The sequence below is a fragment of the Eleutherodactylus coqui genome, chromosome 2 (assembly GCF_035609145.1).
Source record: "Eleutherodactylus coqui strain aEleCoq1 chromosome 2, aEleCoq1.hap1, whole genome shotgun sequence".
NCBI lineage: Eukaryota > Metazoa > Chordata > Amphibia > Anura > Eleutherodactylidae > Eleutherodactylus > Eleutherodactylus coqui.
In genome coordinates this window covers 213,107,928-213,132,324 of record NC_089838.1, presented here as the reverse complement: position 1 = coordinate 213,132,324, position 24,397 = coordinate 213,107,928, and the positions used below count along the sequence as shown (strand labels likewise).

General features: G+C 39.4%; 1 protein-coding gene across 1 annotated transcript in view; it reads left to right on the top strand.

The window, feature by feature from the left end:
• Window positions 1–24,397, top strand: part of LOC136612240 (uncharacterized) — an 81,560-nt gene that overhangs the window by 18,905 nt on the left and 38,258 nt on the right. Inside the window, exons 2-11 of the mRNA XM_066592453.1 lie at window positions 255–331; window positions 2,342–5,322; window positions 7,899–7,960; window positions 11,527–11,684; window positions 13,906–14,015; window positions 14,153–14,217; window positions 16,730–16,875; window positions 19,018–19,142; window positions 20,228–20,280; window positions 23,291–23,442. Of these exons, the coding sequence (XP_066448550.1) occupies window positions 255–331; window positions 2,342–5,322; window positions 7,899–7,960; window positions 11,527–11,684; window positions 13,906–14,015; window positions 14,153–14,217; window positions 16,730–16,875; window positions 19,018–19,142; window positions 20,228–20,280; window positions 23,291–23,442 (3,929 nt within the window). The remainder of the gene's footprint in view (window positions 1–254; window positions 332–2,341; window positions 5,323–7,898; window positions 7,961–11,526; window positions 11,685–13,905; window positions 14,016–14,152; window positions 14,218–16,729; window positions 16,876–19,017; window positions 19,143–20,227; window positions 20,281–23,290; window positions 23,443–24,397) is intronic.

Sequence of the window (24,397 nt, the reverse complement as noted above, 5' to 3'; positions counted from 1 at the left end):
GGATTCGGCTCCATACACCCTTTATGAACGCATAATTTAAATTTACGTTATGAGGTTGGGAAATCGTTAATACGCTGCACAATTTTATATCTTGTGAAAAACTACAGTGTACATTTTTTCTAAATACCAATGGGGGTTGTATGGCGCCCTCCCAAATATTACAGTTTCTATATTATTTTTACTGGCTGCATTGCAAATATAACTGGTCATTTATTAAAAAACATGCTTTAAACATATTCTATGCTTATTGTTAGACACTACAAATGGAAGATTGTATCTTCAGTAATGAATTTGTGGAAGGCATCTCTTTTGGTGCTGCTGCTAATGGCTGGTGAGTAAAACAGGTATTTTTAAACCTTTCAAACTAAATCTAGAGTCGGAAAAATGCTTTTTGCATAAGTATTCATATGTTGAAAGATATTGCCCCAAAAAAGTGGCTAAAAATGGCTTCCACTAAAGGGTTCATTAAAAAAGGTTTTCTAGAATTCAAGTTCCATTGTTCAGACTATAAATCTAAAGATGAAGGAACATTAAGGAAACAATTACCATAAATTCACAGACATTAACAATTTTGAAAAAAGCCTACAGTTTGCAGGACTCTCTGACTTACAAATGTATTTTGTTATAAAGGACAGCCACCTACCAAGAGCTATCAGCTGTGGGTGGCTGCCTCCCTTTCCAGAAAAGAAATAGACAAAATCTTGTTGGGACTGTCTGAGGGGTCCAGGATCTCACAGGGAAACTCTGCAAGAGGGAGGACTTCCTCCGGAATTTTTCTCTAAGCAATTTTATGGCTAATTCCTTATCCTTGTTAACCTTAAACACCCAAAGTTAGTAGATAAACAGCACTACTAGTCTTTATAAATTCTCAAACAACTTTACTAACTGTAAACATTTTAGGTTTACTTTCAAGGATGCTTCTTCTTGGGTGGAATCTTTTTCTACTTGTGGACTGCCTCTCGAATGCTCCATTGGCCTTGGTAGGTCATTATCCTCTACACTTTGGTTTTGGTATCAGGCTGAGAACCTTCTTTCTGGTTTCTTTGCTGGCTTATTGAATACACTGAAATTAACTTTAATATTCCAGTTTGGCAGTCTATAAGTATGCACTATAGAGAGAGTAGTGATCATAGGAGGAAGCTCCTCAATAAGGAGTCCTATAGGATATTTATACTATAAAGCTGACAGCCTGGAGTTCTAAATCTGCAGCAGGATTTTATTTATCAATATTAGTGAGTAATGTTCTGTTCTTTTATCTGGTTTTAAAGTACATATTGATGTCTTTTATATTCTAGGTCATGTGATCTGACTTGTCATTTTAAAAAGGTGAAATACATGTTACTTAGAGGCTATGACTAAGGCTGTTTAGCCAAAACATGTAGAAATTAGAAGCTGTGGTCCATATATTGAATTTTGTGTGCTGAATTGGAAATAAAGCTTGAATGTATTCCATTTTTGCCTTTATGCTAAAGTTCTTTTCACTGAAGTTTTTGGATATCCCAATGAGCACTATTTGATCAGTTGTAAACAGCAACATACCATCTAGGCAATGCCAAGACAAGGCCATCCTTTAAAGCATAGTGTTAGGGCAATTAGGGGACTTGAGCAGGAAAATGCAAAGAGATCAACAAACACTTTGATGGAGCTACAGAATTAATGGCTCAGACTGGAGTGAAGGTGTATCAGTCAGCGAATTTAAAGGGATCTTTGAGGACCTGTCCTCCATAATTTTTAATTCAAAGAAGTCTAGCCCATGAATCAATGCTGAGGCTATGGTGCTCCAATAAGCTGCAGTACCAGGCTCAGGAGCTTTTACGGACCAGCAGTTGTGATTGTGTAAACAATAAAGGGGCTGTAGCAACTGTTGGAGTGCTGTGTTCCTTATATACCTCTGACCAGGGAAGGTCCTTGGGGCCAGACCACCACTGATCACATGTTTGTTCAATATTTGACTTCCAGTAAAACCTTTCTAAGCTGTTATTGCAGCATAAGGTTCTACCAAGGACTTGTACTATAGGAGGTTGAATACTTATGCAAGCAGCATTATTCTTTTTTAAAATTCTGTATGAAATGCTATATTTTTTAGTTGTAAAATATTTATGATGGATATGCCAACAGATATGTTCATTTTTATCAGTTCCATCATGGTCACTGTTTTTACATGTTGTCATGATCAGTTTTTCTGCTTCTTAAATATTGAGTTCAAAATGAGTAACTGATTGAAGAACTGATGTAGACTATGGCAGTTTTTTGTAATTTGTTTAGATTAGCATAGATCATAGTGAAAACCTTAGAACCTCAGCTTCAGAATGCCTTAATGTTGTATTCATTGTAATTACAGTATCCACAGATGGCAATAGTACAGATACCTCTACGTCCAATACATTACCACCCACAATATCAAGTTCATGTTTGACTACAACAGTCAAATCATTACACACTCAAAGCTCGAATTCATTGACAATTGTGTCATCACCCAACATCTCAACGTCATCACAAGCAATGGAATCCTCCATCTTGTCAACATCATCACCAGTTACATTAACTCCAATATCAACTTCCTCGCACTCCAATACTTCAACACTATCAACAGCTATATTAACATCTAATGCTACAACCTTATTAGGCACATTGCCATCCACAATCTCAAGTTCATTACAAGCAAGTCAACCCTCCAACATGTCAACAATATCATCAGTTTTATTAACAATATCCAATATCACACTGTTGTCAACTTCATCATCCTCCAGTAGTTTAACTCAATCAAAAAGTTCAATTCTACCAACATCAGAAGCATTGCAATCTTCGAATATATCAACACTGTCCCAAGTTACATCAACAACATTCAGTGTTGCAGTATATGCTACAACTCCATCACCCTCCAGTGTGTCAACATTATCAGCAATTTCAACTATGCCAACATCACAAGCAATACAGCCTTCTAACACATCAACATTGTCCCAAGTTATACCAGCAACATCTCACATTACAACACAAGTGCCAGCTTCATCACCCTCCACTATGGCAACATTATCAACAAGTTCAAGTGTATCATCATCACATGCAGTACTGCCTTCCAACATGTCAACATCATCTCAAGTTAAATTACTATCAACATTCAACATTACAGCATCTCTGCCAACTTCATCAAACTCCAATACATCAATATTGGAAACAAGTTCAACTGTATCAACATCACAAACAATGCCACCTTCTGACACATCAACATTGTTCCAAGTTACATCAACAACATCAAACATTTCATTTTTGCCAACTTTGTCACCCATTAAGACTTCAACATTGTCAACAAATTCAACTCTATCAACATTACATGCAATTGAATCTTCTAACACATCAACATCATTCCAAGTTAGAACAACAGCATTTAATGTTCCAACACAGATGCCAACTTCATCACCCTTCAATACTTCAACATCATCAACATTACAAACAATGCAACCTTCAAACACATCAACATCATTCCAAATTACACCCATAATATCAAGCAATACTTCTCTCACAACCTTACCCTTCAGTATATCAACAAATTCAACTTTTTCAACATCACATGCAATTCAACCTTCCAACATGTCAGCATCATCCCAAGTTACATCAACAACATCCAACATTACAATGCAACTGTCAACTTCATCACCCTTCAATACGTCAACTCTATCAGCATTACAAGCAACACAACTTTCAAATATGTCAACATCATTCCAAAGTATCCCAACATCACACATTACATCTTTCTCAACTTCACCCTTCAATACTTCCACAGTATCACCAAGTATAACTATGTCATCATCACATGCAATTCAGCCTTCCAACACATCAGCATTATACCAAGTTACATCAACAACATTCAAGCTTACAACACAACTGCCAACTGCATCAAACTTCAACAATTCAACATTAACAAGTTCAACTCCATCAACATCCCATGCAATGCAGCCTTCCAACATATCAGCATCATCTCAAGTTACATCAACGTCAAACATTACAACTCTGTCACCCTCCAATACTTCAACATTATCAACAAGTTCAACTCCATCAACACCACATGCAATGCAGTCTTCCAACATACCAGCATCATCACAAGTTACATCAACATCAAACATTACAACTCTGTCACCCTCCAATACTTCAACATTATCAACAAGTTTGACTCTTTCAACATCGTATCCATTGCAAACTTCCATCATGTCCACATCAACACAAGTTACATCAATAACATCTAACATTACAACACAACTACCAATTTCAGCACCCTCCAATATTTCAAATCTATCAACATTACAAGCAATACAACCTTTGAATACATTATCATCTCAAGTCACGTACAACATTACAACACAACTGCAAACTTCTTCACAATCAAATACGTCAACATTACAAACAATGCAACCATCCAATGCATCAACATTGTCCCATATTACATCAACAACATCAAACATTACATCTCTGTCGACTTCATCACTCTTCAATGCTTCAACATTATCAACAAGTTTAACTTCAAATGAGATGCAACCTGCGAACATTTCAACTTCATCTCAAGTTACATCACCAACATCCAACCTTACTACACAATTGTCAACTTCATCATCCTTCAATACTTCAACATTATCACCTAGTTTAAATCTATCAACATCATATGCAATGCAGCCTTCCAACATATCAACATTATCCCAAGTTACATCAACAACATTAAACATTACATCCTTGTCAACTTCATCACCTTTCAATACTACAACATTATCACCAAATTCAACTCTGTCAACATCACATGCAGTGCAGCCTAACATATCAACGTCATCCCACATTACATCAACAACTTCCTATGTTACATCACAACTGCTAACTTCATCATCCTCCAATAGTTCAACTCAATTAATGAATATATTGACTTCTAATACTACAACCTTATCTTCAACTTCATTATTATCCACAACCTCAAGTTCATCACAAGTTACATCGCCATCTGTCAACTCAACTTTGTCACAATCAACCAAAACTTCCAACACAACATCGTCACCATTTAAATCAACAAACAACATTTCAGGTTCAACAGTTATATCCTCATCAATTTCATCTTCAATTACATTACCATCCACCAACTCAGCTTCATCACTAACTACAGTAACACCCAACAATACAACAATAGCCAAACTGAGCTCAATCATTACAACTACCCATCAAGCAATCACTGTTTTATCTGCCGTCCCTTTGGAGTTTAAGATTATTAATGAAAAGTTCACCGCTGATCTAAAGAACACATCATCACCTGGATTTATGAAACTTAAGGCTGATGTGGAGAATCAGGTAAGAAAGTTTGAATAATGTGTTAACCATTTTGGAACTTGAAGATATAGTGGTAATTGCTCCCACAATTTTATCATCATATAGTTACTTATATTGTAAGAAATCGTCTTTACATGACTATCCAAAAGATATGGAATAATTTAAGCATGGCCACTCAACTATTTCTAGATCTCATTTTAGTTTAATTCAGAGGAACTTGCCACAAGTTAGGTAATAGTATAAAATAGTTATTACTCTACCTTCTACTCTGCCTCTGGTCTGGCATTGCTGACCCCGTTCCCTCTGCTCTGGTCCCTGCTGAAATAAAAAGCAATGATGTCATGTTCAATGCTCACATGACCACTGCAGCTAATCTTTGGTCTCAGCAGTCATGTCTGCATGAATGGCCTTGAACTACTGAGGCCAAGGATTGGCTGCAGTAGACATGTGAACAATGAACATGACATCATAGTTTCCTGCTTCAGTGGGGACTGGAGTGGAGGGGACCAAGCCAGTGATACTGGAGCAGAGGCACAACTGAAGGGTCAGCAATGGCTATTTTATTTTCAAGTGCCATTCCCTACCCTGGGGCAAGTTTTTTAAAAGTTTAAAAAACCCCTTGAAAACCTTTCTGAGAATTAATGGAGGCTTCAGTTGTAAGAGCTCAGCATCATAAATTTATGGGCTATCCAATCAATATGCCATAAATGCATGTTGTAGGAAAACCCTTTTAAATTCCTCTTGAATAGGGGTCATTTTCTTTATTTTAACTCTAGGAAAATTTTCATGGTTAATGAAATGGAACTACTTGGGTCATGAAACATATTTTTCTTGTTTTGCTCTAGTCCCTCAAAAGCAGGTTTTTAAAGTGCTCTGTACACTATAGCCCCTTAAAAACAAAGGGAATAACAAAATGGCTGCATATTAGTGGGTTGTACAGAATAAGTTGACAAAACAGCATTCCCTCTTTGACATCACCTATTGGATGAAGCTTTTTGTCACAGACTTCTTGCTCTGAGTATCCCCTAGAATTCCCTGATTAGCTACCAATAAAGAAGCTGTCCGATTACTGGATAACATCCCTTAAATAGGTCTGTCTCCAGTAAAATAAGAAACACAATTTCTTATCCCTCCGTTGTAGCCAGGATCAAGCACTGCAGTCTCACTGTGCTCCTGGCGTTTGTTGGGACAGCAGTCATCACTTGAAGTTAGGTGAGCGCTGCAACCAAGTAGAGGCTGCAGCATCATCTTGTGTTCTCCTGGCATTGCTGCTTACATCCTTGACTGCCATGATACACGCCTCTGATTGGCTGCAACAGTCACCTTACTTCAGTTGATGGCTGCTGTCACAACAAACGCCAGAACCATGGCTGGGCTGCACTTCTGTATTCCAGTGGTGGCAGATGGGTAAGTAATACTCTGTTTATTATTTTACTAGAGACAGCCCTATTAAAGGGATTTTGTCTGGTAAGCATAACTTTCCTTACATGTTCCATATAAATATTTCCATAAGTCAGACAAAACAATCAGAGTGCACTTCCTGCATGCATCTGCACATACTTATGGTAATATTGAGAGCTCTCTGCTTTATTTTATGTACCTCTTCCTGCATTTGAACTAGAAGGCCAAGCGATTTACCTGAAGTGGAACAGAAAGCTTTCTATATTACCAGCCCAAGTACAGAGGTCATGCAGAGCAGAAAGCTTGTGTAGTGGCAACCAAAAGCTGAGGAGCTCTTAGTGATTGAGAGAGAAAAAGAGTGTTATTTTGACAACTTTTCCTGTACATGTACATCATTAGTTTTTGGGTGATGTTTGGACCCATTCAATACAGGGATGTCACTGGTTGCCTTCACTTTGGGATGCTTCAGGCCTCTTTCAAGCTCTTGGCTATCTCCAGTGCTCCCACTGAAGTGATTAAAGTGGCGGTGCGTATGATCAACTGCCACTCCCTTCATGTGTATCATGCAGATGTTCAAGATTCCCATTCTCGGGTTCTGTAGGGTTTCCAGTGGTTGATTCCCATCAATCTAAAGTTATCCAGATCCTGTGAATAGAGGATAACATTCTATCTTCGCAAAACACCTTTAAAGACTGAAATATAAAACTTTGCCTGGAGTTTCAATTTAAGTAAGAAGTTTTTTAAAGCTTTAGAAAAGTTGATAAAATTCCAGTAAGCAAATCCAATAGTATATAATTAGTGATGATTTAGAAAGGGTTCCAGTGTAAAAGCTGTAGTCTGCAGCACTATTATTGCAGTCAAAATCATCTGAACCCTTATGGACCCCAAAGTAAGTGAATGGGATTCATGGGGATTTTTTGGATTTATTATATGGGTCTTGGCTATCTTGAGAGTAAAAGCCATATCAGTATTGTGAACAGACTCTTGCAATTGTTCAAATAGAGATTTCAAAAACAAATCAAAATAAAGCATTTTAATGTGAAAGTAGGTACATTCTAATATAACTGTATTACAATTTCTGTCCTGTTCTTCTGCATAAGAAAGCCATGTTCTTCTAAAAAAAAGATTTTCCTGTCTTTTTATTGCTGTAGATAACCGTAACTATACCATCATTTGTACTGTGTCTTTTATTTCAGCTGACAAAAGTTTACAAAGCAAAATTTCATAATTTTAAGAATGTTACTGTAACAGATTTTAAGTAAGTAAATCGTTTTTAATTATTTCATTTAGTAAAATAACTGATAGATTATATTCATAATTTTGAAAAGGGAATGCACAAGAGAGAAATCAAACCAATATTTGGGGTGACCACCCTTTGCCTTCAAAGCAGCATCAGTCCTTCTGGGTATACAGTTTTTGCAGGAACTCGGCAGGGAGGGTGTTCTAACATCATCTTGGAGAACTCAGCACAGATCTTCTGTGGATGTAGGCTTGCTCATATCCTTCCATCTCTTCATGTAATCCCAGACTGACTCAATCATGTTGAACAGATGATGCAGGACAGAAAAAAAGGAGTGTTCTCCCAATAAAAGTAGGTGAGGTATAAATGGGTTTAACCTTGTCCTGAGTGGATGTTTCTCCGCCAGTAGAGCTGGGGATATATTACATGGGGGATAGGACATGAATTGAGGGACAGATAATGTCAGGATTAAATAGAGGAAGCAAAAAGATAGCATAAAGGTCATAACTAGAGATGAGCGAATATACTCGTTCCGAGTAATTCCTCGATCGAGCACCACGATTTTCGAGTACTTCCGTACTCGGGTGAAAAGATTCGGGGGGCGCCGGGGGGTGGGGGGAGGCATGGCGGAGCGGGGGGTAGCAGCGGGGAACAGGGGGGAGCCCTCTCCCTCTCCCCCCCCACTCCCCGCTGGAACCCCCCACTCACCCACGGCGCTCCCCGAATCTTTTCACCCGTGTATGGAAGTATTCGAAAATCGCGGCGCTCGGGCGAAAAAGGGGTGTGGCCGAGTAGGTTCGCTCATCTCTAGTCATAAGAAAAATTTTAACATAAAAATTTTAACAAAAAAATTATAACGAAACATAAACAACAGAATTTGCATATTGGCAAAATATATATAGAAAATAATATAAAGAACAGCATCAGAAACATTTTATACATGATGAATAGTAGTGATATTGCCTACTATTGTGATAGCAATAATAGTAAAATAATTAGTAGTAATAGTGATATCAGCATGACCAGTATTGATAGGGCACAGTAATAGTGGAAAATATATAAAAAAATAAAGAATACTCAATAAGTCCTAAACAATTGAAAAGAACAGAGCCAATACATTAAAAAGTCCAAGTGGATTCTGCCAACAATAAAATCTGTATGCATAAAAATATACCAAATAGACAATAAAAATAGGAGATTTCACAATTATTAAAAGACAATCATGTATTAATAAATGAATAAATACATACTTATAATAAAATTAGGAAGAAAAGACAATTGGCAGAGATATTACCAATAGTGAAAAGATGGTAGAGATTATAACAGTGGGAGTGCTGCCTGATCAGCTGTGTGGAGCTGGAGCAGATGTCGTGTATGCGGGCTGAGAGGTATGAAAACTGGATTGGAGATGTTTAGAGATGAGCGAGCACCAAAATGCTCGGGTGCTCGTTACTCGGGATGAAATTATCGCGATGCTCGAGGGTTCATTTCGAGTAACGAACCCCATTGAAGTCAATGGGCGACCCGAGCATTTTTGTATGGGACCTATGCTCCGCTAAGGTTTTCATTTGTGAAAATCTGGGCAATTCAAGAAAGTGATGGGAACGACACAGCAACGGATAGGGCAGGCGAGGGGCTACATGTTGGGCTGCATCTCAAGTTCCCAGGTCCCACTATTAAGCCACAATAGCGGCAAGAGTGGGCCCCCCCCCTCCCAACAACTTTTACTTCTAAAAAGCCCTCATTAGCAATGCATACCTTAGCTAAGCACCACACTACCTCCAACAAAGCACAATCACTGCCTGCATGACACTCCGCTGCCACTTCTCCTGGGTTACATGCTGCCAACACCCCCCCCCCCCCTCGTACGACGCAGTGTCCACAGCGCACACCAAAGTGTCCCTGCGCAGCCTTCAGCTGCCCTCATGCCACACCACCCTCATGTCTATTTATAAGTGCGTCTGCCATGAGGAGGAACCGCAGGCACACACTGCAGAGGGTTGGCACGGCTAGGCAGCGACCCTCTTTAAAAGGGGCGGGGCGATAGCCCACAATGCTGTACAGAAGCAATGAGAAATATAATCCTGTGCCACCGCCATCAGGAGCTGCACACGTGGGCATAGCAATGGGGAACCTATGTGCCACACACTATTCATTCTGTCAAGGTGTCTGCATGCCCCAGTCAGACCGCGTTTTTTTATAAATAGTCACAGGCAGGTACAACTCCGCAATGGGAATTCCGTGTGCACCCACAGCATGGGTGGCTCCCTGGAACCCACCGGCTGTACATTAATGTATCCCATTGCAGTGCCCATCACAGCTGAGGTAACGTCCGATTAAATGCAGGTGGGCTTCGGCCCACACTGCATGCCCCAACCTGACCGGGCTTTTTAATTCATAGACACAGGCAGGTACAACTCCCTATTGTGAAGTCCCTGTGGACCGACAGCATGGGTGGGTGCCAGGAAGCCACCGGCGGCACATAAATATATCCCATAGCATTGCCCATCACAGCTGAGATAATGTCATGTTTAATGCAGGTGGGCTACGGCCCACACTGCATGCCTCAGTCAGACTGGGGTTCTTTAGAAGTGGACACATGTAGTTACAACTCCTTGTGGACCGACAGCATGGGTGGCTCCCTGGAACCCACCGGCGGTACATAAATATATCCCATTGCAGTGCCCAGCACAGCTGATGTAACATCAGCTGAAATGCAGGTGGGCAAAAAATTAATTGGATTACACTGTAGGCGAGGGCCCCAAAAAATTGGTGTACCAACAGTACTAATGTACCTCAGAAAAATTGCCCATGCCCAACCAAGAGGGCAGGTGAAACCCATTAATCGCTTTGGTTAATGTGGCTTAATTTGTAACTAGGCCCAGCATGTAGCCCCTCGCCTGCCTTATCCGTTACTGTGTCGTTCCCATCACTTTCTTGAATTGCCCAGATTTTCACAAATGGAAACCTTAGCGAGCATCGGCGATATACAAAAATGCTCGAGTCGCCCATTGACTTCAATGGGGTTCGTTACTCGAAACGAACCCTCGAGCATCGCGATAATTTCGTCCCGAGTAACGAGCACCCGAGCATTTTGGTGCTCGCTCATCTCTAAAAAAAATTAAAACATTAAAAAAACTATATAAATTTGGTATTGTACTTGCTCATAAAAAAAGATTACATTTCACTTCGTACCGCACAGTGAATGTCCTAAAAATAAAACACATTAAAAAAATGTTGTGAAATTCCTGTTCTACCCCCCTAAAAAATATTCTAAAAGCTTTACAATATGTTTTTTTTACTCCAAGATGATATCAATAAAAATACAACATTACCAGCAAGAAATAGAGAAATGTAAAAAAAATTTTAAATGTTGTGTCCTGAAGGTGAAAATAGGTAGCGTGCTTAAGGAGTCAAGGGATATCATCAGTAAAAGGTCTCAAAAAGCAAAAAATGTTGGCATCTTGTGCATGGATTCACAGATGATAGTTGGATCTGATCCATTACACAGAGCAAGGTATATGCAAGCAGTTGGCTCCAATAGTGTAGACTTGTTTTCATTGTAGGTAACTTGTTTTTTGCAGGCAAGGATCTGTGATTGCTATAACTACTCTTCAATTTGAAAATTCTTCAATTCCCGCTCCGTCTAATGACAATACTGTCCGGGCCCTGTACAGCAGCCTTCAGAGCAATAACAGCATTGGGAACTTACAGCTCTTACCTGAAAGCATCAACTCAAATGGTGAGAAAGACAAGAACTTGCCAGTGAATAACTCATAGTTACTGTATTTACACAGGCGATATCGGTTCGAGAAATTCGGACTGATATCAAACTCTTAAACCTACGATTTTACACACAATTGTGATGCATTCTATGAAAAAAATACATTGCATTGCTGAGCATGCGATTTTCACCCATCTGTAAATCGCATTTTGTTCCAAATAGAAAAATCGCATTGCAATCGCATTAAATCTCAATCACATACAACTACATAGCAATTTTTTGGCTCTTATAAAGAATAATGGACAGTTCTGGAAAAGAATCACCCAAAAATAGGACATGCTATGATTTTTCTGTCTCGCAATATCAATGCAGAGAAAAATTGCCCACGTAAATACAGTCATTTAAAATAATGTGCTATTTTCATTTGTTATTTCTGTGCATCTCACAAAGCACAGAAATCATGCATAAAAATCACCCGTGTAAAGACACCCTAAGGGCTCATTCATACGGGTGTCAAAATCGCGCAGAAGTTAGCCGCGCAAAAACAATTGCAGCTAACTGCACTAAAAATTGTGTAAATGGATGATTTCCCGCTATCATGTCCCGAGCTTAAATAGCGGTGAAATAGTCCATTCACATGATTGGGAGCTGCGTGTTGCAGGAAAAAAGTGCTGCTGCTCTGAGACTCCCTTCATCTCAGTGGGGATAGAGGGATTCCCTAGCAGAGGAGAATGAGAAATTCCTCCATAGCAGGGAGAGAGGTATTCCCCTGTAGGGGAGAAGGAGGAACCCCTCTCTCCCCACTGCGGGGAAATCCCTCCAGCTCCCCTGCAGGGGAACCCCTCTCTCCCCACTACAGGGGAATTCCTCCTTCTCACCTGCAGGGGAACCACTTTCTTCCTGCTGGGGAATCCTTCCAGCCCACTGAGATGAAGGGAGCCCCTTCATCGCTCTCTCTCGCCAATGCAGGGAAATCCCTTCATCTCACTTTGCCGGCCCGCTTGCGCAGTCTTCCATATGAGTCTATGAAGGCTTCTGCGCTTTGCGCAATAAAGATAGGTCTACTACAAACCGGCAGGTGTTCGTAATTGAATGACTGCCTGTTTGCATGGGCCAATATTTGCTTGTTTTTTTTAGGTGAACTAATAACCACTTGAGGCCGACAAGTGAGTAATTTCTTGTTCAGTGCCCTGTTGGCGACTGCATGTACACAGGATGACTATTGCTCACAATCACTCTTTATAGCAATTATGCGGACTATAATCTCACCATGTAAAAGTGCCTTAAAGGGGTTGTCCCGCGCCGAAACGGGGGTTTTTTTTTTTCAACCCCCCCCCCCCCCGTTCGGCGCGAGACAACCCCGATGCAGGGACGTACAGAAAGCTCACCGGAGCGCTTACCTTAATCCCCGCGCTCCGGTGACTTCTATACTTACCTGTGAAGATGGCCGCCGGGATCCTCTGCCTCCGTGGACCGCAGCTCTTCTGTGCGGTCCACTGCCGATTCCAGCCTCCTGATTGGCTGGAATCGGCACGTGACGGGGCGGAGCTACACGGAGCTACACGGAGCCCCATAGAGAACAGGAGAAGACCTGGACTGCGCAAGCGCGGCTAATTTGGCCATCGGAGGGCGAAAATTAGTCGGCACCATGGAGACGAGGACGCTAGCAACGGAGCAGGTAAGTATAAAACTTTTTATAACTTCTGTATGGCTCATAATTAATGCACAATGTACATTACAAAGTGCATTATTATGGCCATACAGAAGTGTATAGACCCACTTGCTGCCGCGGGACAACCCCTTTAAGATTATCAAGCCAACTAGGCTTTTATAACTTGCATAATCAATCAAGCATTTCAACTGAGTCTGAGGTTGATCCTGAGAACGGGTTGCTCTTATTTCATAGTTTCATTGGATAGGTGGCTTCATTACACTGAAATCATTGTGAGCTACAGAAACGTATATATGTACTCACACTTTGAAGTTTCATTTTAGTATACAATGTATATGCAGGAAGTCGTTTTTATATCTTATTGTTTTTTTTACATTGTAGCTCGTATTTAAATAGTGGATGGGTAGTGAGAATAACAGCCAATCAAGTCACTGCTTTTTAATCTGATCACAATTGTCTATGCTGAATTTAAAAAACGACAGCTAGGATATTATCGTGTTCTGCACTTACACAAACTGAGAGAATATCAATCTTATCTTTACAGTAATACTCTGCTTTGTTTTATAGGCGCTACTGTGACTAATCTAACTCCAATCAATATTTCTGTCAGCTTTCTCATTAAGACACCCTATAATGATTCAGCCCAAGGAATTCTAAAAAATCAGGCAAACAACTGGGTATGTTCTTAAATTGAAATCACACATTAATCAGACTTTTGCCAATGATAACCAGAACTGTGATTCAGTGAACTTTTTAGAAAATAGTATTCTAGACTTTTCCCTGTTTCAAATTGTATTTCAATTCTTCTTTCCAGGTGAACAACACCTTATTATCGCTTCCAAACACCACAACAGCAGCATATCCAACCATCACATTCACGTAAGTACAGAGCTGTCAGGCATACTTTGAAGACGGTTTGTTATAATAGTTGCTACTTTATTCATCTTTGTAGACAAAGTGAGTCGTTAGAAGAGATACTAATTATTGAGTAACAAAAAATAATCTCTTCTCAGATACATTGTTACCAATACCCCCATTACAATTTATAGCTATTATACAAACTGCCACTAATTGCATACAGTAGTGTCTCACCATATAATATTGGCTCCTCGTCAATTATTGTATGTTGAAGATATTGTATGTTGAAAATATAACTCTATGGAAAACTGGTAATTGATTCCGAAGCCCCTAAAATGTCAGCCGAAAGTAAAAGACAATAACAATCATTGAGATTAAAAGGGGGTTTTCCAGGAGAAAAAATATTTAGTGACCTATCCTCAGGAGATCGACAGGGTTCCGCTGCTTGGGACGCCCAATGATCACCTGATGAGAAGCAGCTAAGCACAGTTGGAATTGTCACATTGCAATCCATAGAGCAGTGATCCAGTTTGGTATTGCAGCTCTCTCCCAGTGAAGTGAACCTCCATTGATCTGCTACTGCTAACCTATCCTGAGGACAGGTCACCAATAGCTTTTCTTTTGGAACACCCCCTTTAAGCAGACAACTAATAAAGAAGATAGGGTCCCATTCACACAGGTTCATTTTCTGTCCTTATTTCGTCTGTATTTTTTTACTGACCTTCATCTTAAAAAAACACAGCCACTTTATTACATTTGTGTATTCAGAAATGCGTTTTTTTTATGCTAACCAATGTTACATGTAAAAAAAAAAAATTAGCAACACGTCATATTTTTGGTTTGTGAATAGGACCAAAATAGCCTATTAGTCTATGGTGCATAATAAATGCAGTGAATATTAGCATCCATATTGACTGTGTTCTTTTTTAAATTTTACGCACCCTGTTTTCTGTGGCTTGTGTCAAAACTGCACTGTCATAGGTTGTAGCAGAAAGTTTACGGGACGTCACGGGCAGCTGGTACACAAACAAGGTAGAAACTGGAGCCAGCAGCTGGGGACAGGCAGGGAGCAGGGAGAGGTAAGGCCTTGTTCACATGAGTGTTGTTTGCGTGCAGTATAGGCGCATGAAAAGATTGCGACTATACTGCAGTAAAGATTGCGTGAACGGATGAATTCCAGCTATTTAAAGTAGCCCGTTCACACGATTGCAAGTGCGTGGTGCGTGTTATCCAGCTCCCATTGGAGTCTATGGAAACTTCTGCGCAGCACACACCAAAGATAGGTCAGGTCCTATCTTTTCTAGCAGCACGGACCTTAGATGCGAGTTTGCATTCCATGTCCTATCTTTGATAGGTGTGAGCTTTTTGCACGTCTAAAATTCCTTCTGAACGTTCCTATAGGAAACCATTGGTTCTACTAGATGCGCTTTCTATGCGCCTCTAATGTGTGCAAGCAGCGCTCATGTGAACGAGGCCTAAGTATCAGCTAATTTGTTATTATCCAGCATGTGGGACCTGGTGAGAAGGCTTTACTTAACTGAAAGCCCTAACTGAAGTGTGAATGCACCCTAACTTGAGGTATCACTGTATATATCCTTTTGCTTAATGTACTGAGATATTACATTTATGCTACAACTATAAATTGTAATGCGATACCTTTTCAGGATCACGCTAGACATAACAATTTCTATTACCATTTTTAAATTACATCTTTGTTACATAAGATTATATGTTGGTGACAGACTACATAGACTGGCTATATTTGTCCATTTTTGAATCAAATGAGAGAAACATCTTAATATAGGGGTGTAATTATAGGGGATGCCGAGGTTATAGATACAACCAGGCTGTGGAGCTGAAGGGGTCCAAAATTATCTTTCATTACCATATGAGAAAAACAGTATTATACATGTGATAGAGAAGGGTATATTAAAGATTTTGCTTGAGATAAAAACAACCTCAAGTTACACTTCCACGTGAACCCACCAGATTAGCTTCATAGCCAGGCGCTATAGCAGCTGTTATGGCCGCCACCGAGGAGGTTATGCCTATGATTCATTATTTTCACAATAAACATACTGAATAATAAAGTAACACAAAAATGATGCATTTCAGGTGGAGCTACCCTCTAAGTTCTATACTAAAAAGGTAAATCTTGTTATCTGTATAGCTCCAACTTATTCCGTAATGCTTTCAAGTAATTTATTTATTCCCCCCCCCCCCCCCCCCCCACATAGCTGGGTATTCATTTTACCGACCTCAGAAGGATGGCTGGCTGAGTCAACCGTGAGCCAGCTACCTGAACCATGGGGGAAGTGAACGTGCAACCTTCAGGTCATGAGTGAGAGCTTAGGACTGCATTTCTGCTGCATCACGTGGAAGCCTCATGTATTGTTAATGCAGAGTTATACTGTATTAACAATAGCTAAGAGATTATTGACTGTCAAGTATCATTAGCATAAGTATTTAAAATGTGTAGAAGGAATATAAACGCTTCATACAGCTTTAGCATTGTTTCTTATCTATATTTCAGGAACATTAGTGGATGGACTAGTGCCAGTGTAATTTTTCCTATTAACACTATTAATTTATTTGATGCGGATGCAGCCCTCAATAAATTTATATCATTCAGACAGAATGCTGGATTCTCCATAGTACCAAGCACACTTACAGTAGAAGGTAAGTGAAATAATTATTTTCAGCTAATGCTACAGAAGCAATGGCACTTATATAGATTTTATATAGTCATGTAAGTTATTAACAGTATATTGCTGATTGTGTACAACTTGGGGGTAGTACAGAGCTATTATATATATGTGTGTGCATAAGCCCTATGTCCAAGGTCACATTGGCACACAATTTTGAACTTTTTGAGCAAAGAAAGTTTGCAGCAAAACTTTGTTTAGGGGGATGAGAGGTTAAGAGTGGTGCATTTAAAAAAATGGGTGTACTTGCAAAGATTAATCATTTTAGATATAGAACACACTGAGCAACCAGTGTGATCTTGGGAATACGCCTTTCAGAGCCATCAACCTGCGTAGAGTGAAGATAAAGGGGTTGTCTGACTTAATTTGTATATAGTTTTGGGCCATCCACGCCCAAAACTATATAAAAGTAATCTACAGCCCCAATTCCAAAAAAGTTGTGACGCTGTGTAAAATGTAAATAAATATAAATAAAAAAGAATGTAATAACTTAGAAATTCCATAACCACATTGTATTCAGAACACAACATAAAACACATATTGGAAGTTGAAAGTGAGACATTTTTCCATTTCATTTAAAAAAATATATAGAGAGAAAATGATGGCAATAATACATCTCAACAAAAGTTGGGCCAAAGACATGTCTGCCATTGTGTAGCATCCCCTCTCCTTTTTACAACAGTTTGTAAACATCTGGGAAGTAAGGAGAACAATTGCTGGAGTTTTGAGAGAGGATTGTTGACCCATTCTTATGTGATGTAGGATTCTAGCTTCTCAACAGTCCTGGGTTGGCTTTGTCAGATCTTTCATTTCATATGGCACCAAATATTTTCTGTTGGTGAAAGATCTGGACTGCAGGCGGCCAGCTCAGCACCCAGACTCTTCTTCTGTGCAAGGCCTTCCCTGAAGGACACACTGTCTGGATGGGATCCTATGTTGTTCTATCACCTCTATATACTGCTTAGCATTCATAGTGCCTTTCAGAATTTATAAGCTGCCCATGCCATAGGTACTAATGCAACTCGATATCATTAGAGTGCAGGCTTTTGAACTGTGTGCTACTAACAAGCTGGACGCTTTGCCTCCTCTTGAGTCCACAAGGCACAGAGTTGTTGGTTTCTAAAAATAATTTCAAATTTTGATTCACCTGAATTCAACCACAGAACAGTTTTCAATTTTGCCTCAGTCCATTGTAAATTACCTTTGGCCCAGAGAAGACGCCGGCATTTCTGGAATGTGTTGCTAATATATCTTTTTTGCATGATACAGCTTCAATTTGAATTTGAGGACTGCATGGCGAACCGTGTTCATAGACAATGATTTCTGGAAGTATTCTGGAGCCCATACAGTGATTTCAGCATGTAACCTAATAGAAAATTGACCCTCCTGCTGTTTTTTCATTAGTACCATTTAATTTTCCAGTCATTTATTAACCCTGTCCAAAGTTTTGTGAGATGTGTTGCTGCTATAAATTTCTAAATAAATATATATTTTTTAAATGAAATGAAAAAATGTCTCACTTTTAACTTCTGATATGTTTTCTATGAATAAAATATGGTTATATGAGATTTTTTCTTAATATTTCTTTCCATTTTAAACTGCATCCCAACTTTTTGGCCATTTGGGTTGTACTCACCTTAATGCGAGAGTGCTGTTTTGGCTCTTCAGCACCATGACATCTGATAGGTAATGTCACCAAGTCTTCTGGCCTGGTGACATTCCATAAACCTGTCATGTGGGCTTCTAATGTAGAAACTCCGGCAGGTTTGCAGGACATCCCTGATGACTTTCCCTGTCGGTTCATGCTATTGTCTGCAGTGGTCACATAGATAAACAACCGCATGACTGCTGCAGGCAACGTAATCAAAAGAACGGAGGAGTGGAGTATCGGCGGGGGAAGCATCGCGGCAGCGGAGAGGTGAGTATTATTGTTATTTTCTTCAATATGCCTCCCCACCCACTACCACCAATGTATGTATTAATCAGGAAACTCATTTAATCATATACTATCAATCGTTTTCAACTTGTTTTTTCTAGTTTATTAATAAAATTATAGCATAACTTTTATACAAGTTTCCATGAAATATAAAAACTTTATTTGATGCCTCTCCTCCAGGAAAATCACTCACGTTTAACACCATCAGTCCCCCTGTAAGGATTCTAAACATACCTCAATCCTTGGACCTATCAATGAAATCCAGCCCTGCCTTCCAAAAATACAGTAAAGCAATTGAAGACTCTGTAAGTTTTCTTTAATATCTAGTAGGGAAAACTAGTTTCATCCATTGCTGTTTAATGGTATGATGTTGAGAATAACACAATTATTAAAGTTAGAAATAATGTAGGTTTACATAGATCTTGTAGACAATTTAGCTAATTAAAGGTTAGTGTTTAAAAGACCCTCTTTTACTAAATACTGGGTTCAGAGTAGATACTGATAACTATTAGGAATCAGATGCATTTTCCTAAAACAGAAAATAATTGTGTTTTTTTTTTTGAGGATGGAGAGATTTGGTTCAAAGAACCTTTCAGCTGATGAGTGGAAGTATGGCTTTTCCACTGCTGAATCTAGTATATTTATAAGTATAGTATGTAACATAACCCTCAAATACACATACATTGGGTTAAAACAAAAGGAACTGTCTGAACCTCACTCCCCAATCTCTTTTATTTGTTAAAAAAAAGACATAGGCGGATGTGTCCCAAAAAAAGAGACCCTGTCATTTACATTGTTGTCATTTTTTTTATAATTTATGCAAAACCACTTTGCACTTTCCGTCACCATTGTGACTACTGGACACCTTTTGGCATACATTTGTTCATTAAAGTCTATGGGCATTTCAGCATATGTCAGTATGGTGGTGTGGGCCTAAAGTAGTAAACTTTCCACAGTTTCCTCCTTCTTATCCTTTAGAATATAGATAACCTGGGCCACATTAGGTTGTTTTTAATGCTCCCAATTTTAACCATTAACTGTTCTCATGTCACTAGTCCTAGTTGATTGATACTGTAAATAGTTCTTCTACTCTACTTGGGGTCTCATGTGTCGCAGAGTGTTAAGGCAGCAGTATACAGTCCTAAGTTCTTACTTAAGTTCAATCCTGGCTAGTTCAGGTAGCCAGCTCAAGGTTGACTCAGCCTTCCATCCTTCCGAGGTCGGTAAAATAAATGAATTACCTGAAAGCGTTGCAGAATAAGTTAGCACCATACAAATAATAAGTCCCTTCCCCCTTTCCCTTACTCTTCGGAATTGCCTTGCAGAAATCCCAGGTTTAGTTTGAAATGTATATAAAAGTCTCAATTGTTCTATCTTGGTTTTTTTTCAGTTTAAAGATATATTTGGTCAGCAGCTGATAGAACCAGTAGTAACCAAATTCGTGTAAGTAGCTGTTTATCGAAGTGTATGTAATTGTTTATTATAATTTTTGACATATTGCCTTTTAAGCAATATTGTTGTTTTGTAGTACAGTATGTCCCAAAAACCATGGTGGGGTTTTAAATGATCAAATTGTTGAATAAAATATGAAAGACACATGAAATAGGTGTCACATGAAAGAGAAAGTATCCAAGTTTTCCATTTGGTGGTTAATGGGAGTATGCATCGATGGTGACAAGAGTACACAAGATGGTGATGGTTTAAAGGAAACAGCAGTATTTTTTGTGGCTTGCAAAATTTGAATCTCTGCTTCATATGTGACTTGCATACAGTCATGTGTTCCACCGGAAGAATGTCCATTAGTAATCCAGAAACAGAAAAACTTTATTCAGCGCTCAAGCAGGGGACAGGTGGAAACGGTTTCCACCTGTCCCCGCTTGAGCGCTGGATAAAGTTTTTCTGTTTCTGGATTACTAATGGACATTCTTCCGGTGGAACACATGACTGTATGCAAGTCACATATGAAGCAGAGATTCAAATTTTGCAAGCCACAAAAAATACTGCTGTTTCCTTTAAACCATCACCATCTTGTGTACTCTTGTCACCATCGATGCATACTCCCATTAACCACCAAATGGAAAACTTGGATACTTTGCAGATAGCTTCTTTATGTTCAAATGTTCATGGATAATGACACAAACACGTTAACCAGAAATCCCCATGATGCCTGCTATTCCTTTAGCTGAAATTGGCCGATTCTCCAGTATGAGGTTGTGCATAGCATCGACGATCTCCGGAACAACAACCTCTCTCGGTCGTCCAGGACGTTCCTCATCATTGGGGCTGAAGTGGCCCGTTTTAAATTTGGCAACCCAGTTCTTAACTGTAGAATATGAAGGGCATTAATCCCCCAATGTCTGCGACATATCACCATGAATATCCTTCACAGACTTTCCTTGCAGAAACAAGAATTTTATCACTCCTCTGCTCTCATTTGCTGTGAATACCGCCTTAGACTCCGCCATTTTGTTTTCCCGCATGCCTAGATCACTGTTGCCACAAACACAAAATTATGCAAACATATATGAGACACATAAGGCTTTCAGGTGATGTAACATTCGTTACCATAGAAACAAAAAAAGAACACAAAGCCAAAGACTTATCAGCAGCCCCTCGTATAAATAGCCTGCCTCTGTTTTTCATTTACTACCTGTTTCATGTGCCTGTCAGGTTTCATTCCCACAACATAATCATTTGAAATTCCACCAAGACTTTTAAGACACACTGGGACTGATTTACTAATACTCTCTAATATTTAGACAGTCCAAATTTGGACTAGACAGTCTTAAAGCTTGACAGTATATCACAATGACTAATGGATAATAAATCTGTGTAATCTTTAGACTGTCTACCACACCTATTAATTGCCTTAATTCCCTCCAAAAATAGTTTCAAAACTTAGTGCAATTTTTGGTACACAATTTTACATATACGCCATATTCTCTTTCCACAAAGCCATGCCTTTTTGTCAGACGAGTCATAAAAAAAATCCAGAAGTGTCTAAAAACATATAATAAATGTGGTGCAACAAATGTAAGAAAGTTTTCTGGTGCAATTTGCTCCAGAAAACCAGCGTATTTCCAATAGTAATTCTGCCACACTGAATATTAACGGGCTTGTTTACCTCGCTGTTACACTTTTAAGTTTTTTGCTCTGTTTTAGCAACAGAAGAAGGACTATCACTTACCATCATATGCCAGACACCAGCAGTGCCAGACGGACCCCATTGACTGCAAATGGGGTCCATCAGGTTACCATCATAGGGTCTGGTATTATACTGAAAAAAATAGCGCAACATTCTGTGTTATTTTTTCTGGTAATCTTGCTGGTAGCTGCAACAAAAGCCCCTAACGAAACCTCCAATGCAAATATGAATTGGCAATAAAACATTTCACTTTTTAGTTGCGTTGAAAGTCTAGTCATGAGTGCTACATCTCTGACATGCAAAGGAAAAATGAGAAAGACCTTTTGCAGAAGGTTAAAACATCGCTGTATGTTGTTGGGGGACTAAAGGATACATCAGTATTGATATGAAATTTTGCACTACCTATGCTGCCCATGACCTTTTCTTTATATTGGACGTGCAGTTGGATCCAGGGCCAGGATCCTTTTTTTGCGTGTGCATTTAACCGCTTCCCTGGATCTCAGTGCAGGGCTTGTGCTGCTAATTACATTTTTGTACAAGATGCCCAGGAAAAATGTCATACTAGCCAACGAAGAAGGTCACACAATTAGTGTGGGACATACAATAGTGAGTGCACATCTGAAGTTGGCTTCTCACCACATAGACCAGTTGAGCCATCGCCAAATGCAAGTTTTGTGCTTCATATACTTAGTCACCTTAACCCTATAACTAAAGACTTTAGCATGCTGAATTGTTGGTACTCCCTGGCACTAAGCATGCAAGACCAATTGCACTTGGCATATTTGTACTGTATGTCTCAGTGCTGTTACTGGACTCAGACATCTGGAGTAGAAGAAAGTAGACTGAAGAAGACAGGCCCTTTATATGAACAAAAGGTAACCAATCAAAATAAGACTAGTCACTGTCAATCTACGCAGAAGCACAAGCATTTTTCCATGGGGTAAAGATTCAGCACTGACCAATCCTGCAGTACTGTTTGTCTCTCAGTTCTGCCAGTATTTTGAACACACCCCCTGCACCACCCAACGCAACCCAGGTATCTTTCCAACCACCAACTATGCCCTTTCTCCATTGAAACAAGACTCTCTTTATCAATGATACAAAGATATCACTCAATAAGTTATGAAAGATAACCCACAGTGTACATCAGCAAGTATCAGATCATTTCAGTCCTTCAACAATGATGCTTGTGACAAAGATATCTGAGGAAAAATGGCATAGAATCATTCCTGTGGTTTGCATATTTCCTATCTATATCACCTTAGTATAGACACTCATACTGATCTCTCATGTGTTTATAATCCACAGGAATGATCCCCTTTCTGTCATGGCTTCAACTGACCTTTATTTTCAAAATGATGCAATAAACAAGCAGACTGTATTTAAACAGATGATAGATAATGAGGGAATATTCAAAAAGAGGGGCCTCAATCTGGATCTCATACCACTGGATCCTACAGGTAATATAAACGTATTATAGTAAAGTATAATAATTGTCTAATATTTTCACACTTTCTATGACTTAGAAGATCTTAAACTACTCCAGTATCAAATAATTAAAGGAAACTTCTTTGTTTAATAAATAGAGCATATCTTCAGTTTGCATACATACTCTGTCCAAATCTGGTTTCACCATTCTATACTTAAAGAATGTTGTTGAGGAGAGAACAACCAAACAAACTGTACTTGGAGGTTTGATAATGGTAACAACAGCAAACAGTCTACTTAAAGTGATTGTCCGAGATTTGTTTTTAAACCATGTTCCCCATGCAACAAAATAATAGACAGTCATATACCTACCACTATATGTTTGCCTACAGGTTGCAGTTAACCTGTGTACCGGAAATCACAGGCTGCTGCAGCCAATGACAAAGCTCAGCGATCAAGCACTGAGCTCTCTCATTGGCTGCAGCAGCCTGTGTCATCCCATAAACAGGCTGCTGCAGCCTGTAAATATTACATCATGTGGAGACCCAGAGTGGCATTGCTGAACATAGCGGAGAGCTGGGAGAAGTGAATATATGACTGTTTGTTATTTGTTCGCATAAGGCCTCATTCACACAGGCGACAAAGTCGTCGATTTTGTTGCATTGCTACAATGCTATAAATCGCATGTATGTAAAGCCCATGCTTTCCTATTGGTTACTTCACACATGTGATGTTTTGTAGCATGCAAAAACCCGACACGAAAACCTCACGGGTTTGGCGATATGCCTGCGACTCTTGAGGTTTTGTAGCCCATGTTTCCCTATGGAGCCTTCCTCTCTGTTGCATCGCATCACAGGAAAGCGCAATTTTCGTGCGGTGTGATGCAACTTTAACAATAGGAAATCCTACTGTCAAAGCTATAATCTAAGCCCTGGCTGCAGGGAAAAAATTTAAAAAAACAATATACATCACCTTAGAAGCGCTGTC